The following is a 17,127-nucleotide window of genomic DNA, read 5'->3' on the forward strand; positions in this document are numbered from 1 at the left end:
TCGAGTTTTAGTGCAGGAATAATATCCATGGTAATATCATCCACTGTAATAACATCCAAAATTATTTGACAACTATTAAAATACTTTCCCCTTCTAACTACATATCCATGAGGCCAGATTTTCTTCAAATTCTGCATCCTGCTGCAATCAAAAGACACTGCAGCAGGATGAGTGAAGAAACAGATATGAGAATCCAGCTGTCTCCTCTTAAACCAGACAGACTTTCAGAAATGTAAAACAACTTCTCCTTTCACACTAAATGATTTCTAGAAAATGCAGGTATTTTCTATAAAAATATATATTCTAACATGTAATGGGTATAATATTGTTATTTTTAGTAAATTAACAAGTAAACATTTTTAAATTTTCTAATACGGTAAACAGCTTTAATTTCTAATATGGCAAATAGTTATAGATATAACCCACATAAACAAAAGCTTTCCAGAATCCTCGATTATTTTTAAGAGTGGTACGGAGTGATGAGGCCACAACATGAGCATCACTGATCCAAAGAACACTGCTCCACAGAGGCTGCATCAGCTGTCCTCTCCTGACTGTCCCCACTCTGCCTTCACTCGTGGTCCTTGCCACTTCATTGTGTCCTCTCTAAATAATGTATAACTAAATACTTCTTGAAGAATAGGTCGTGACCATCACCTTCATCATGTGATAGCACACCCATAAAGTGTTACACCTAGCACTGAAAAACAGCTGAATAAAACCAGGTGACTTCATAAGGAAAAGTAATGCAGGGAGAAGAAAACACTGAATTTACAGGATCAAAACATTTGGAGCTCTGCTGTCATACTAGTGAAATAACTGCATAAAACTATGTGGTTACTGAACCGCCTGGGAGGGCAAATGGATGCTTATCATTTGAGGGACAGGACAAAGCAAATAAAAGGGAAGCGAAAGCATCATTTGTCCATGCAGGAAAACAAATTTGTGCCAGGGCTGTTATGGAGACCCAGATGCCAGCCACCAACCACTTCCAACACAACCTCAGTCACACTGCTAGGCAGTGGTCAATGAGGGCATAGGCTTGACATCAAAATAACCCAAAGAAGAACTGTAAAATGAGAAAGTATAGAAAATTTTATTTTAAACAGAAAAATCTGTAAATAACTAGATAGATAAGTAAATAACTAGATAGACAATTAGAATTATAGTTTCTGTGTGGACCTACAAACACATACACCACTTTCTCCCTCTCTCTGTCCCTCTCTCTCTCTCTCTCTCTCTATATATATATATATATATATACACACACACACATATATATATACACACAGACACACACACACACATATAATTTCTTTATTTATCTATCAATCAAATTGTATGTGTAGGTTCATTGTGCCTTACCACTGCTGTCTGAATTTAGATGACCAGTTCTCTTGATCAGAAGCCAAATTTAATAGGCCAGAATCTGTACAACATTTGGCCCCGACCCATGTACACAATAAATAACCAAATGACACATAAAGTGATTTGGAGTTTAGAATATACTTTATACATAATATAGAACATAAGATAATAAAAACCATGACATATATTTAATAATTTTTATCAGAGAGAATTCTTGCAACTCTAAAAATCTTATTATTGTAATTTTATGGAGGATAATAATAATTAAAATTTTAGGAGCAATTACTAGTATAAGTGCTTTGTTCTTCTCCACTGCCTAGCCATACTATGAGTAAAATAAAATGCAGGCATACGATATCCTCAAGGATGGAATTATTTTGAACAATCAAGGGTTCTACTGGATTGGGTTCATCCTTTCTGTGCTGGTAGCTATGTCTTAATACATTCTGAACAATGTAAGTCCCTGCCTTTTAAAAACACACTATACCAAACACAACACAATTACATCATGTCTTGGGGCATTACCATAAACTGACTATTCTGATGTGTACATATAATACAAGTTTCCTATTCCCTACTTGCCCTCTTCTCATACACAAATTAAACGTACATGCACACTAATACAGCATGAAATCTGCTAAGTAAACTAAATCTAAGTATGGCACAAAGATATCTTCTAAGAATTACTGATATCAGAGTGAAGGGCTGTTGATTTCACCCTTGCCCTTACTCCGTCCTAACTCCATACTGCCACAAATACACATAAAAGAGTGCTGCCCAGTGACATCAAAGATTATACCACTAGACTGCCGTGCTGGCCAGGAACTTCAAAACTCTCTCTGGTCCCTCTTCATTAGTTCCTTACTTCTGTACCATCGGTACCAACCGGTCGTTGGCACAATTTTAAGTACATCTGCCCTCAACATGGTTCTCTGCTTCTCATTCCCACGTGCTGCCCTCTGCTTTTCATTTTGCGGCTCTCTGCTTCTGCGACACTTGATCCCAAAAGGCTCACTTTCTCTAGATGACTTCTAATTAAGAAAAACCTTCCTTTTCTTCTTTAGAGCACCTGTTATTCCACAGCTATCTGTTCTTGGTTATGTGTTTCATTTAAAAGTATTTAAGTACCTATTCTAAGATAACAAATACTAAACTGATCATATGTCTTTAAGCTTTAGTCAGAAAATTAAAAATTACGCTCCAAGGGTGTCCCTTTCTTCACCTATACCTAATATTCACTGTATTGATTCTTTGGCCTACTTTAACGTTTCTCCATTGACAATACAGTTATTATGCTAGACATTGAGCTATGTACCGGAAATACAAAGGTAAAGAAAGTCAAATACTACAGCCCTTGAAGAGGAAACTTCAGCTGTATAATGCAGTCACATGGTTCTCCATATAATTAGAGTCGAGCTACTGAATAAAGTTTTCAGACTAGTGTAAAATCATCTGGTTATCAATATTAATAGTATTCTTTCAAGTCTTTTTCAAGGGCTTATCTACGTGATAGGTAGGATCCGGACAAGGTTCTTTCAAGTATATTCAGTTGTTCATTCAACCTCCACTAGGGCACAGCTTTCTTTCATTGGAGAAATTACACAGAAGTGGTAAGAAAAGAAGGGGATCTTTAGGAAGCAGTCCGTGGCATAACGGATATTCATTCACAGCACCCACCCTGGTATCCAATAAATCCTAGAGCATTCATGCAACATTCCAAGGTAAAAAGGCCACATTTGACATGAGTTACAGGAGGGATTATAAATCAAGTCGATGCCCTTAACTATCTATATAAAGTGAAACTGTTATTCTCTAATTCCATCCATTAGAATCACATAGAAGTTAATCACAGTTATATCACAACCAAACATTAAAAACATTATTTCCACTTTAGATGTTTTACTTAATTTGAGAAAATATACTTATTTTAAATTCTTCTAGATGAAAAAACTGGATTTTACAATGCTTTAAGAGAGAGAAAACAGCCAAGATTAATTCTTAATCTGGAAGATATTTGTACTATTACAATATTTCCTGTCTTGGAAGCATGTGATTTCTCTAAGTGGTTTTTATCACTAGTCTAATTACAGTCTCCATACCTGTGTGGCTCCGGATATGAACTCGGAGTGTACCACTGCTGGCAAATTTCTGGCCACAATATGGACAGATTTTCTCCTTTTCTCCTGTATGTGTCTAAATGGAAAGGGATAAAAAGGCTAAGGATAAATACAAAGAATTAGGTAAAGATGACTAAATGCCTCTGACAATAGTACATCCTTATTTTCTAGGATTACATTTCATTAAAATGATTTAATTTCACAATGAGATTTTAAACAATTTATGATGGATATTCCCATTGGCTCAAAAAAAAAGATGCCTTAGAATCATGCATTAGTGTTAATTTCAAAATCGTTCTGCAGTTTACTTTTTTAAGCCCTCATGGAGCCCCAACCAAAAATGATTAAATTATACAAAACCAGTATATTCTAGCAAAACCACATAATCAAAATAGGGCTATAGCTACTCTTCCCAGTTGCCAAGAAACACTTCATTTGAAGGATTTTTCACATTCTTTGTGTGTATTTAACTCTTGAGGACAGAATTAATCTTAACAAAGTCATCTGTTACTTGTGTTATGCTGTTTGACTAAACTGGTTTTACTGCAAAGCAAAAAGGAATATAAATCTGATTTGACCCTTAAAATCAGCAGTTGGTAACTGAGCAGTCAATTTGAAAGCATATTTCTGCCCTCAACATGCCTTTAATCTAGGTATAAACAATCACGCGAGGAAAGGTAAGTAAGTATAGTTAAAAAGCAAGTTTCGATAAATGCTGGAGAGTTCAAAGAGAAAAGAGTGACCCCTCCCCAAAGGAGGAGGAAGATTGTGCATTTTAAACTGGGCCCACAGTCTCATCAAGAGACCAATTTTGCTCCCAACATAAAACAAGATAATTCCAATTAATGAAGGATCAGAGCTACTTCCCAAGTCCCAGTGTTTCTCAAACTTAAGAGATCGGGGAAGAAGGGAGGTGAAAGCAATTCCTTCAGGTATGTACACATTCTTTCTAAGACTACTTTTAGAATTTTTTTTCAATGTAACCAAAAAATTAATAAAAGTATTAATTTTATCGTCTAGGTTACAATCATCTAGGTTACAATCACAAAACAGAGCTTCCAGGGCCTATGTTTGCCTTTGTTCTTAAGAACAAATTCCTAACAAGTAGTCAAGTAGTATCTCAACTGCCATAAACTAATGAAAAAAGAACAGAAAAGGTTTTTTTTAATGACGTTTCTCAGAAGAGAACACTGGCTGTCATAGAGAAAAAGGGGTGGGGCAATTACCTCATCACTTGACAACATCAAAGAACCATCACCATAGCAAAACATTTTCATCTTCCATATTAAATTGTTAACGTTAATGTAACTGACTTTGCAGCCTTATTAATATTTAATTTGCAAATTTGCAATTTGTATTAAAATGTGTATTTGGATATGTACTATCATGTTTACAATTTTTAAAGAGCTATAAACTAAAGACCTTAGTCAGTATCAGTGTCTTTTGTTTTTTTTTCCTTGAAACAATTTATATTATACTCAAGTTTGAAAAACACAGCCAAATCAACTACCATGCTAGCCAACAACACTGTGTAAAACAGGCATCTCCTGGATTTTGTATTTGGCAAGCACTTAACTTTCCATTTTTACTATAAGCTGATATACAAAAGAGTTATATATCTTTACACTTCAGTAAGAGCCTTTACTCCCCTGGTCCACATTATGGTTCAATCTAAAGTAAAATATATAACATTTTAACATATAACAGACCTCTCTTCTTTTATTTTATTTTATTTTATTTTTGATCTCTCTTCATTCTCTGACAGAAGGGGCAAAGTATGCTAATTTGTCCTTCATTAGTGTAAGGTTGTTTAGAAATTATATATATACAGTTAGAGCATTGAATTATTCCAAACAGGTAATTACTAATCTATTTGTAATTTATTCATAAAATCACAGCATTTCTTTTGCTGCTATGTATTTCATTGTTCATTTATATGACTGTCATTGGTTCCAAACCGAAGAAGTTCCAAACTAAAGGATATTAGGGTTATATTAATGAAAAAAATTAAAATATTCCTTTCATTTAACTCAAAAATATAGCTATTATTAGGTTCCAATTTTGGTTAGCTAGTTTCAAAAGACATTAAAGGTATAATACTAAACTACCTTAAATATGAATAAGAAAGCATGGAAACAGCTCACTTTAAGAACAATACTGAATAAATTTATGAGATTAAAATGAGTAACACAATACAAAATATACTGTGTGACTATTATTGCAGACAATGTAAACTCTCTTGAAAGCTCACTATAATTTTCCTTTCTTTATTGAAAGATAACAAAAAATGTGTTAAATTCATGCAAAAAGTAATTCAAGCGAAGAAAGTTGAAAGACTATTTTATTCAGAGATCTAAACAAAAAAAAAAGAAAAACAGATAATATCATTATTACTCAGCATTAAAAATACAGGAACCCATATACCCTAGATGTGATTATTATACACTGAATACCTGTATCAAAATATAATATCTCAGGCTGTTCACAGTGGCTCATGCCTACAATCACAGCACTTTGGGAACCCAAGGTGGGCACATCACTTGAGGTCAAGAGTTCTACACCAGCCTGGTCAGCATGGTGAAACCCCATCTCTACTAAAAATACAAAAAATTAGCCAGGCGTGATAGTAGGCACTTATACTCCCAGCTACTTGGGAGGTTGAGGCTCAAGAATTGCTTGAACCCAGGAGGCAGAGGTTGCAGAGAGCCAAGATGGCATCACTGCACTCCAGCCTGGGTGACAGAGTAAGACTCTGACTCAAACAAACAAACAAACAAAAAAAAATATATATATATATATATATATAAAATATCTCCTGTATATAACTACATCTACTATTACCCATAAAAATTAAATATTAAAAAAATTCAGGAAAAGAAAGTTACTCAATTCAATCCTTTTGAAACAGTTGTATTAAGGATAGATAAGATAAGATACTGAAGCAGGAGTTATTTCTTCACATTCATTCAGTATCATATACTAATGGCAGAAAACTACCATACTTCATGGTTACTTCTAAAGTTAACACCGCCTGAGTGCAGTGGCTCACGCCCGTAATTCCAGCACTTTCAGAGACTAAGATGGGAGGATAGCTTGAGCCCAGGAGTTCAAGACCATCCTGGGCAACACAGCAAGACCCTGTCTCTACAAAAATGTAAAAAAATTAGCTGGGCATGGTAAGACTAAGACATGACTGTAGTCTCAGCTACTCAGGAGGTTTCAACAGGAGGATCACTTGAGCCCAGGTGTTCGAGGATACAGTAAGCTATGATGACGCCACTGCACTACAGCCTGGGCAACAGAGCAAGACTCTGTCTCCAAAATAAGGAAAAGAGTCAGCATTAAAACCTTTAAGTGTATTTGTTACAATACAAGTTTTACTATTTAAAATATATACTTAAAAATGCATTATTGGGCAAGTAAAAAATAAACTCGATTCCTTTAAGGTAATTACCCAAGTAGCACAACACAAAAAAATATAACCTCCAAATCATTATATGAACACTTTCTTTGAGTTAAGCAAAAATTTATCGAGTCCCCATTCCGTACCACAAACGTCCCTGTGCTCTAGAGACGTAAAGATCAAAGACCATCCCAACACCAAAAGGGCTCAGTCTATTAACTTGCCAATAAACATAAGAATTCACTTTGAAAAAATAAAATTATTAAAGTACTACTCATATTTCTTTGAAAGAAACAGCCTACATTAACCAAAAATAAATAAAAATTGATAAGCTCCTGCTCATTGAGCACTTTTTAGAAACCACCTATCAGCAAAGCTATGGGTTATGAAGAGTCTCCATCTAACTCAGGTTCTCATTCATGGAAAAAAATAGGTCTATCCTGAAAGATGCAGAAAGCGAACATTGTCTGAAGAGCTGATAGAAATCACACATTTGTCATTTTGAGTAAATATTTTGATAGATTAATATATAATTATCACATGATAGTTAACATATATACCCATACTGCTTAAATATGTAATCCGTTCAAACTAACAGAAGACTTCCACTTACTTTCTTATGACTTCTAAGCACTGAAGGTGTAACAAAGGCCTTATTACATAGCTCACACCTATACTTCTTGTGTCTTTCATGGACCACCTGGACATGAACATTTAATGTATCCTTCCTCTTAAAGGTAGCATCGCAGTGATGGCACTTGAAAGTCCTCTCACCTTAGAAACAAAGAGAAACATTTAAGAAGCAATAGCAGGGTCCTATTGATTTCCTCCCATGTATGCCAGACTTAGTTGCTTTCTCCAAAACGTTGGCTTTGTAGCTCTAAGAATGTAACTTTTTTTTTTTACAACAAATTTCAGTTCCATTATCTGCTAATTCACTGTGTGACCAGGCCGAAGTCCTTTCATCTTACATCTTCAGTCTTCTCAACTGGAAAATGTGGGGACTGAATTAGCAGAATTCTCAAAGTTACCATGAACATTTTTAAAAAGTATGCACTTCTGCAGCAGGGGCTGGGATTTGAGGTAAATAGATTCCAGTGACACAAGGCCTCTGTCAAGCAAGGTGAGTTGCCTTTGGGCCTCTCCCAAAGTCCCCTCAAATCCCACCATTGTCCCTATGACTTCCTGTGAATAAATAATAGGCAGAACCGGATCGTAGGTAGAGAGCTGAGGAGGAAAACTCCTGAGGGCAGAGGGTGTACATCAGAACTCAGGCCCTCCCATTCTGGGAGGGGGAAAGGGTTACAATGACCCTGCTTCCTCAGTACTGACTCAGGAACCTGGACTGGAGGCTCCCTGATTCAGTCCTTGGGCAGTTGTAAAAAGTCTCCAAGACTTTGAGGGATGGTGGTCTTTCAGAGAGGAATTAAATTGGGATAGGAAGATGAAGACTAGCAGCCACGCTAGGTATTTCACTTTCTTCTCATTATCCAGCCTGGGGCTGAGGGGAAAACAACCTCAGAAACTACATATAGAAATCTTATGGTGCTTTCTAACTTTCATATAATGCTATTTTTATAGTTCTTCTTAACACATAGGCCTAAGTTTTAGTGGTCATTTTAAATACAATTACAGCCATGAACGTGCACAATTAGAACACAATGTTTAATAACAATACAGCATAAAATGTATGTAGTATGTGACTATATAAACAAGACAGACTAGTATTTGAATATAATTTCCTTTTTTAGAAAACTGTCATATTAGCATAGATTCCCATATTGTATTGATAACAAGGCAAAATTAAGAATAATTAAATGTCTATGTCTAAGTAAGAGATTATCTCAATTTTAGCCAAGCTCTTCTAAATTCCTTCCACCATAACTAGCACCAAATTTAGAAATGTAAAGATCCTATTAATTTTTTACATGAAAGGAAGGAAGAAAGGAAGGATGGAGGGAGGGACAAAAAGAAGGAGAAAAGGAAATGAAAAATTACCTTCTCTTTGTCTTTCTAAATAGAATTATCCCTCTCTAACTCGCGGTGGCTCAAGCCTGTAATCCCAGCACTTTGGGAGGCCGAGACGGGCGGATCACGAGGTCAGGAGATCGAGACCATCCTGGCTAATATGCTGAAACCCCGTCTCTACTAAAAATACAAAACAAAAAACTAGCCGGGCGAGGTGGCGGGCGCCTGTAGTCCCAGCTACTCGGGAGGCTGAGGCAGGAGAATGGCGTAAACCCGGGAGGCGGAGCTTGCAGTGAGCTGAGATCCGGCCACTGCACTCCAGCCTGGGCGACAGAGCGAGACTCCGCCTCAAAAAAAAAAAAAAAAAAAAAAAAGAAATAAAATTTCATCATTCCCAAGCAAAATTTCCCAAGCATCAAGTCAAATTTAGCCATATTTCAATAGCATGAATGAGGTTTACTTGTCCAAATCTCTATTCTAACATTCATTCATCTCATAATAGTTATTTTTCTAAATCAAACTGGTAATGAAATAGAAATTCCTGCAATTGCACAACAAATTTTATTTTTAAACACGTTCTTTTTAATAAGAAAAATGGTAAGTTGTGCTAATAACTTATTTAGACCTATAAGCTGAATGCAGAACGGCCTGAGAGCATAACACTACCTTTTCTTAACAGGAAGCAGATTGCATTTCATCAGAATCATTACCACTCAACACTTACTTTAAGAAAACTTAGTATCTTTATTATTTTGCATTTTGAACACTTGACCAGAGAAAATTTCTCCAAGATACTGCCTCTGTATAACCAACTGTCAAAATTAATTATTTTTTCTTTCCTCAGGAATATTAAAAGTTTAAGCTGCAGTAGGAACTTAATGTGTATAGAGGATTTTCTACTGATTAAGTTAATTAAATTAAAAGTAAGAAGAGTAAACATTACCCACGGTACACAATTTTTCCGTTACTTTTAGATATAGTACTGTAGTAAGTTTCTGGCTATTTCAGCGTCTAAACAGAGAATCCACTTTAAAACTCAGCTTGGCAATAACAAGTTCTTTCAATAAAGTGATATCCTTTAATGATATAACTGGACATTCTGTGGTGTTGTGAAAAGAGCTCTGAGTGGAGGCGTTAGACTTTTATGTTGCATATGTATGAAACTTAATCAGAAAGAAAAAGAATGCGACTTCAAAAAGAAGAAATCTGAGACAGTAGCAAGTAGGAAATGCACCTCAAGGTGTGTTATGTATAAAATTACTGCAAAAGAAACAAATTGCCATTGACAAAAGAAGAAATCTCAGGCAGCGGTAAGTAGGAAAAGCACCAATCAGGGACCTGTTTGCTACTCCTTACGCTGTGAAATCTTGAGTATGTCATGGTGCTTCAGAGCTTCAATATTTTGTATCCCCCTCAAATTAAGGTGTCAGATTAGATGTACACTCTGATCCTTTTCAACTTGAAAAGTTTGTGAACTCATAAAACGATGCCACATATCTCCATATTTTAAAGTCTGACATGTTTTCTTAATCATTATATTTGAAAGGAAACAAAGTCATGTTTCAAAACAAAACTCAGATATCTTCCTGAATATAGAATATGCTTTTATATACAAACTTTAAGTAATGGGAAGAAATTATATAAAATAAAATATCTCATAAAATAATTAATATTACTGTGGAAAAATAAAGCAAATCTAAAGGGAAAAAAAGTGAAAGAATTTTCGGTCTTTCTTACATTTAAAGTCAGATTATATAAATACCTACAGGCACACCTTTGGGATGTTTACATTCTCAAAGGTTATAAGAATGAAGTATGAGATAATTCCTTATGTTCTCAACTGCCTGAATCATGACTTACTGTTATGTATTAGCAGGTGTCTCTGCAAAGAAAATGGGGTCCGAAACAAGGCTTTACATTCTTCACATTGGAACGGTCTCTCCTCAGAGTGGGTCTGCAGAGGAAAGACACTGAGTCAGGAGGATCTAAAATCAAGCAGTCATTACAATGGATGAGTGGAGGTTGGATTAATGATGCAAAAGACGAAAGAAGGGAAGGTGGACGGTATCTGTTTCTTCTAGTGCCATTCTTCCACCATAAAATTGTAAAGACAAATGTGCTGCGTTTGCAAAAGGAAAAATCACTTTCAAATGCTCACATTAATTATTAATTTGATAAATGGTAAAAACAATTATTCCTATTATCTCAAACTGCTAATCTGAATACACACTGAGATTTCTCAGGGCCGACTTTGCAGTGAAACTGTGTGTACTTTCTCTGAGAACTAAGCCTCCTCTATCACTGGCCAGGCTTTTACTCTGCTGGTACAACATTTGCAATATAGATAAAGGAAATTATTAAAAGAAAAATTGTTTTCACCCTTTTCTCTCAGCTTCACTGAATCAGTTCAAATAATTTTAGTCCTAGGTGCTGCTTTTCCCTAAATTACACTAGAGCACTTACGTTATAATTAACCCTAATTAACATTCATTAAATATTTAATTTGTGTCAAATGCTATTCTAAACACTTTACATAAATCATTTCACTTAATTACAACAGTAACTGGATTAATAAAACACTATTACTGATTTCAGTTTACAAGTGATAAAACTAAGGCTCAAAAAGTTGCAGTAACTTGTGAAGGTCAAACAGCATAGATTCCCCAAACAATGTTAAGCACCCAGGTACATAAGAAACAAAAATATACTGACAAACAAGAAACAATGAAAAGCCACCAACTAGATCTAAAATTCAAAAACAAAACCAAAACAAAACAGCAAATACTGCTCACTCCACCTTTTTTACATTACACATCAGTATAAACCCATTTTGCACAAATCAGTAAATAAAATCTTATTCTACTATATAGATGGCATGATAATAAGTCTCATAAACGCTAAAAAAATTAAAAATTAAACTATTATCTCATATTACATAAAACAAATCATATAACTGACAGGTTTTTATAATACATGTGACATAAAAACAAAAAAAGTAATTTAAAGAAAAGTCACTTTATTCACAGCCTATTAATTTATATATTTTCTTAGTTTAGTGGATAAAATGTTAAAGATACAAGGATAACCTATTAGCATAATGTTGGTGAGAAAGACATTTTCATGTTTGGTTTTAGTTGTGAAAGATATAGAGAAAGCACGAAAGAACAAATATTTAAGATTAGTCAGGATAAATTACAGATAACCCAAGGTGCTATTTAGCCAAAGAAATTAAAATGACAACACGGAAATACATAGATCAACAAAACAGAAAAACAAGTAGGTTTCTTGAAATTACATAAAACACATGAACATTTAGTGCAGGAAAAATATGGCATTTAAAATTGGTGGGAAAAGAGTAGAAAGTTTAGTAAATGGCTTTGAGGCAAATGTCCAGATATTCAGGAAAAAGAAATGTTGGATCTACTACTCATCTCTTACAATAAGATAAATTGCAAATCAATTCAGGTATTTTTCTTAAAATGAAGAATAACACTTTAAATGTACTAGAAGAAAACCTGAGTACATTTTTAAATTACTTTTGAGTCTGGAAAGGCTTTCCAAGCAAGGTAGAAAACCAGACATTGAAATGACAGAAATAAATAAACTTTAAGTTGCAAAGCAAAAATCTCTGATGACCAAACAAATATCTGCAACATAAAACAAAAGTGTAATGTTGCTAATATAAGAAGTTATGGCATATTAATAAGAAAAGATGAAAATGGACAAAAGGACTCCCTTCCAAATAACACTCCTAAAATTTCACTCATCATTTTATTTTGTGCCAGGTCTACGCTATGCATTTCATGCCTCTACTAGCAAGTCCTATTTTAGATGCTGAGCATATAGCCACGAACCAAAAGACAACATCCCTGCTATCATGAAGCTTTTACACTAGCAGAGGAGAAGGACAATAAACAAATGAAAAAGTATGTACTATATTAGGAAGAGATAAACGTGATGGAGAAAAATTAAGCAAGAAAGAAGACAGCAAATGTTTCAGAGAATGGGGTAGCAATTTTAAATATGTGGTCAAGAAAATTCTAGCTGAGAAGTGACCTATGAGATAAGATCTGATGGATACGAGGGAGCAAGGGTAGGTATTTGAGTGACCTAGGCAGGAAACATCATGGAAGCCAGCATGGTTGGGAGCCATGTGAAAGAGGCAGAGAAGTGGGGAGATATAGTCAGAAGAATGGGAGAAGTAGAGGAGGAGAAGCAAATTGTGTACAGCCTGGCTGGCCCATGCAGGAATTTTGTCTTTTATTCTGAGAGAGATGTAACTTTCTGCAGGATTTTGAGCAGATGAGGGACACAATTCACCTGACAATTAACAGGATGCTGTGATGGCTGTGTTGACAACAAAATGTAGGGGAAAACAGAAAGCAGAGAAGCAACAGCAATGCAGCAGGAGGGAGATAATTAGAGCTTATCCAAGGTGGTAACCACAGATGTGAAGAGAAGTAGTAGAGTTCTAAATATCTTCTGAAAGTGAACAGGTTTTGAGAAGGTACCTGGATACGAAGCATGAGACACAAAAAGAAGGAGGCAAGCATGACTCCAAGATTTGTGATCTGGGCAATGCAATGATGGATTAGCCATTAACAGATATTCAGAAGAGCAGCAAGAAACAAGTTTGAGTAAAACATCAGGGGTTCCATTTTGGACAAGTTCAAATAAATATTATGAGACGTCTAGCATTACAGGTACTGGAATATTTCAAGTCTGGATTATAAGGTACAAGATGGAGATGTCAGATTACATATGGTATCAATATTTAAAGCCATGAATATGATAAAAGAATGAAAAATTAAAAATAAAGATACTATCTGTGATTAATCAGACTGCCAAAGATGAAGATGATGGATATCATTCAGTGTTGACTAAAGAGTAAAAACAGTCAATCTCACATACTGTAATTGGGAATAAAAATTTTCTGGGTAACAATGTGGTTCTATGTACCAAAATGACAAATGTGCACATTCCTTGACTAACCAATTCCCTTTATAGAACTATATCTGACACATTCTTGCACAAACTACTTGTTTTTAAATAAAAGGAAAATTCCTAAATGCCCATAAAAAGATATAAACTTGGTTAACTAGATTGTAGTAGATATTATAATTATATATTTATTTTCTTAGATATGAAAAGTCATGCATATCATACTTTAGGTGTCAAAAGCAGAATGCAAAACATAATATATAGAATACCATTTAAGCCGCTTACATATACACACATAGAATGGAGTCTAGGAAGACATTCTACAAAACATTAAGGAGGGTTTTTTATAGGAAAGAGAGTGATATTTAACAGAATGTTTGCTTTCTTCTTTATACCTTTCTTTGACGCTTGGATTTTCCACAATAAGTAGATAGCATTATCATAAGAAGGTAGAGGCCGGGCGCGGTGGCTCAAGCCTGTAATCCCAGCACTTTGGGAGGCCAAGACGGGCGGATCACAAGGTCAGGAGATCGAGACCATCCTGGCTAACACGGTGAAACCCCGTCTCTACTAAACAACAACAACAACAACAACAAACTAGCCGGGTGAGGTGGCGGGCGCCTATAGTCCCAGCTACTCGGGAGGCTGAGGCAGGAGAATGGCGTAAACCCAGGAGGCGGAGCTTGCAGTGAGCTGAGATCCAGCCACTCCAGCCACTGCACTCCAGCCTGGGCGACAGAGCTAGACTCCGTCTCAAAAAAAAAAAAAAAAAAAAAAAGAAGGTAGAAACTATTTTGTATTTAGAGCATCCAGGCTGGAATACAGGATTGCTCCCATCTTCTAAAAATACTGTATTCCTCCTTAATTCATTTTTTCTATTTCCAAATCTAGGATATAACAACTTGTGAACCCGACTTAGTTGCTTGATTATGAAAGAACTTGGGACAGCATAATGCCTTTTAACTATGTTCAACCAAAGCCACAACATCTAGATATTGGCCTAAAGTCAATGACATATTTTAAGTAGTAAGATGTCTGTGCATAGCCAGGTGAATAAATACTTTTGACAAAAAGGATGCCAATGCCACCATCTGAGTTGGGATGGCAGAGAACCCATGTATTCAATCACCTGGAAGACACTGAGAAGCCACCTCATTTAAGTAAGGCATAGTAAGATGCTCAAATGTTGCAGATAGAGAGCTTCTGTCTCCAAGATATATTTCACAAGTATCAGATGAAATTAAGCTTTTTTAAAGGTGTCTTATCCTTCAACTTTTCACCTCTAAAGAATGCCAAACTTTTCACTGATTTATTGATCAAATGATCCTTAATGAATGAGTACTATGAAATATATCTTTTTATATACCAACTCTTTTGCAGATATAAAAAATACATAAAATCCGTTGCACTATTTACAACACCTACTAGAATGTCTCAAAATATTTCAGAAGGTTTCTGGCATAATGTATATTAGTTACCAGATTAATACATTTCTAGCCACACACATTAAATATTAATTCCATGAGAAGAAAATGAAATTAAGGACCATTTACAATTAAAAACTATACTACTGACTATCAACAATATATCTTACTCCATGGTAAAAGTATTTCTTGGTAATGGTATTTCTTCTTTTGGGTATGTGCAAACCAATAAAACTACCTTAAAATTAGAAGAAACAACTAAAGATCAAATAAATTTGGAGAAAATATTCTACAGGTATGTTTGCTAGAATGATTACTTTTAAAGAGTTTTATTATTGAAGATTCAGGCTTCATGTCATAGTACATTACCATCCCAGTGGGCCACACAATAACGCTAAAGCTACATAAAATGTATGTCATCTGGATGTTTATAAGGTCTGTGGATTAAATTTTTACTGTCAAATTTATAACTGGCTTCTTGAAAAGTACTCCTCCTCACAAAAATAAATTGAAACTGGAGAGATATTGAAGAAGTCAGTGTCTTTAAGCTCAGTACAGAAATGGGGAGCTCACACCACATAGAGAAGTTCAGGTCATGAAATTTAGGTGATGTTCCTACATAACCATAGCCTTGCAGAGCCAAGTCCAGCCTTCTCACTGCTTCAAAGAGACAATTCCATCAGTATAAAGCCACAATGCCAGGGAATCAACTACTGAGTCCCCACAACCCTGATTAGGGCAAAGGGAAGTTGCTAATAACCACAGACTTTCAGATGAAGCTATAGAAGGTAGCGACACAGATTCCAAGTCAGGAAACTTTCCCCTCGACAACACTGGTAAGAACCATATCTCATGTCTCTAATTAAGGATGCTTCTCACAAACACTACTTTGAACAAACACATGACCTCCCAGGCTGACTGACTTGACCATTAATTGAAAAGTTAAGCCTTTTTACAAGTTAAGCCTTTTTACAACAGCTACCACTTATTACAGCTAACGTACAGCATGCAGAACAGGTGTATTCTCTCTTCTACAAGGTACCTCCTTAAACAGATGGAAATAACAAACATGTGGCTTCACAGAACTATCCAGATAACATACACCTGTAGCTTCACTCATGAAGATATAGTTTTCACACTCATCACAGTTATTGTACAGGAGAATTTTCTGCATAAAAATAGGCAGCCTAATATTAACAACTCATGTGTAACAACTCATAGCAACTATACTAGCTCCTCTAGTAGATAACTTGTTTTCTAGGCAGGATGGCTAAAGAAATTGGTAATTTTTTTACTGAGATTTATGTACAATCCATTAAGAAATACATAAAGATTCCTAAAGTTCAAAGATACAAAGAAGGGAGCAATTTTAGTCCTATGAAAAAAAATCACGTTCTATAAATATTAAAGTCAGTTCCTGAATAGGAAATAGTTCTCTATATAACATAAATCTGTAGAATTTTTACAGATACTAAAATGGTAATAGGATTCCAAATATTTGGTGAATATTGGGTCAGGCAAGATAAATAATACAGATGGATGGATAGATAGACTTAGCCAAGCGTGGTGGTGTGCACTACTTGGGAGGCTGAGGTGGAAGACTGCTTAAGCCTGGGAGGCAGAGACTGCAGTGAGTCGAGATCATGCCATTGCACTCCAGCCTGGGTGATAGGGCAAAACCCCACCAAAAAAAAAAAAAAAAAAGAAACAGAAAAACACACACACACAATTTTACTCATCACTGATAAAATGTAATGAGAATCACTTTTTAATTCTCAGACTGAAAATAAAAGACTAACAAAATTAAATGTTGGTGAAGAGTAAAGGGGCACTTTTATATACTGTTAAGAGAAAGTAGAGCTTTTCAGAAGGCAGTGGGTAGGAACATCTAAGCATAAAGTAGACT

At 35.3% G+C, this 17,127-nt stretch overlaps 1 protein-coding gene across 2 annotated transcripts in view; it reads right to left on the reverse strand.

Moving 5' to 3' along the window:
• The window catches only part of PRDM5 (PR/SET domain 5), a 225,757-nt gene that overhangs the window by 79,368 nt on the left and 129,262 nt on the right, over positions 1–17,127 (reverse strand). For both annotated transcript variants that reach the window (XM_033215138.1, XM_033215139.1), the window contains exons 10-12: positions 10,717–10,810; positions 7,502–7,662; positions 3,468–3,561 (exon numbers count right to left, since the gene is read on the reverse strand). In XM_033215138.1, coding sequence (XP_033071029.1) covers positions 3,468–3,561; positions 7,502–7,662; positions 10,717–10,810 — 349 coding nt within the window. The remainder of the gene's footprint in view (positions 1–3,467; positions 3,562–7,501; positions 7,663–10,716; positions 10,811–17,127) is intronic.

This window comes from Trachypithecus francoisi, unplaced genomic scaffold, assembly GCF_009764315.1.
Source record: "Trachypithecus francoisi isolate TF-2019V2 unplaced genomic scaffold, Tfra_2.0 Lachesis_group1, whole genome shotgun sequence".
In the NCBI taxonomy this organism is placed as follows: Eukaryota; Metazoa; Chordata; class Mammalia; order Primates; family Cercopithecidae; genus Trachypithecus; species Trachypithecus francoisi.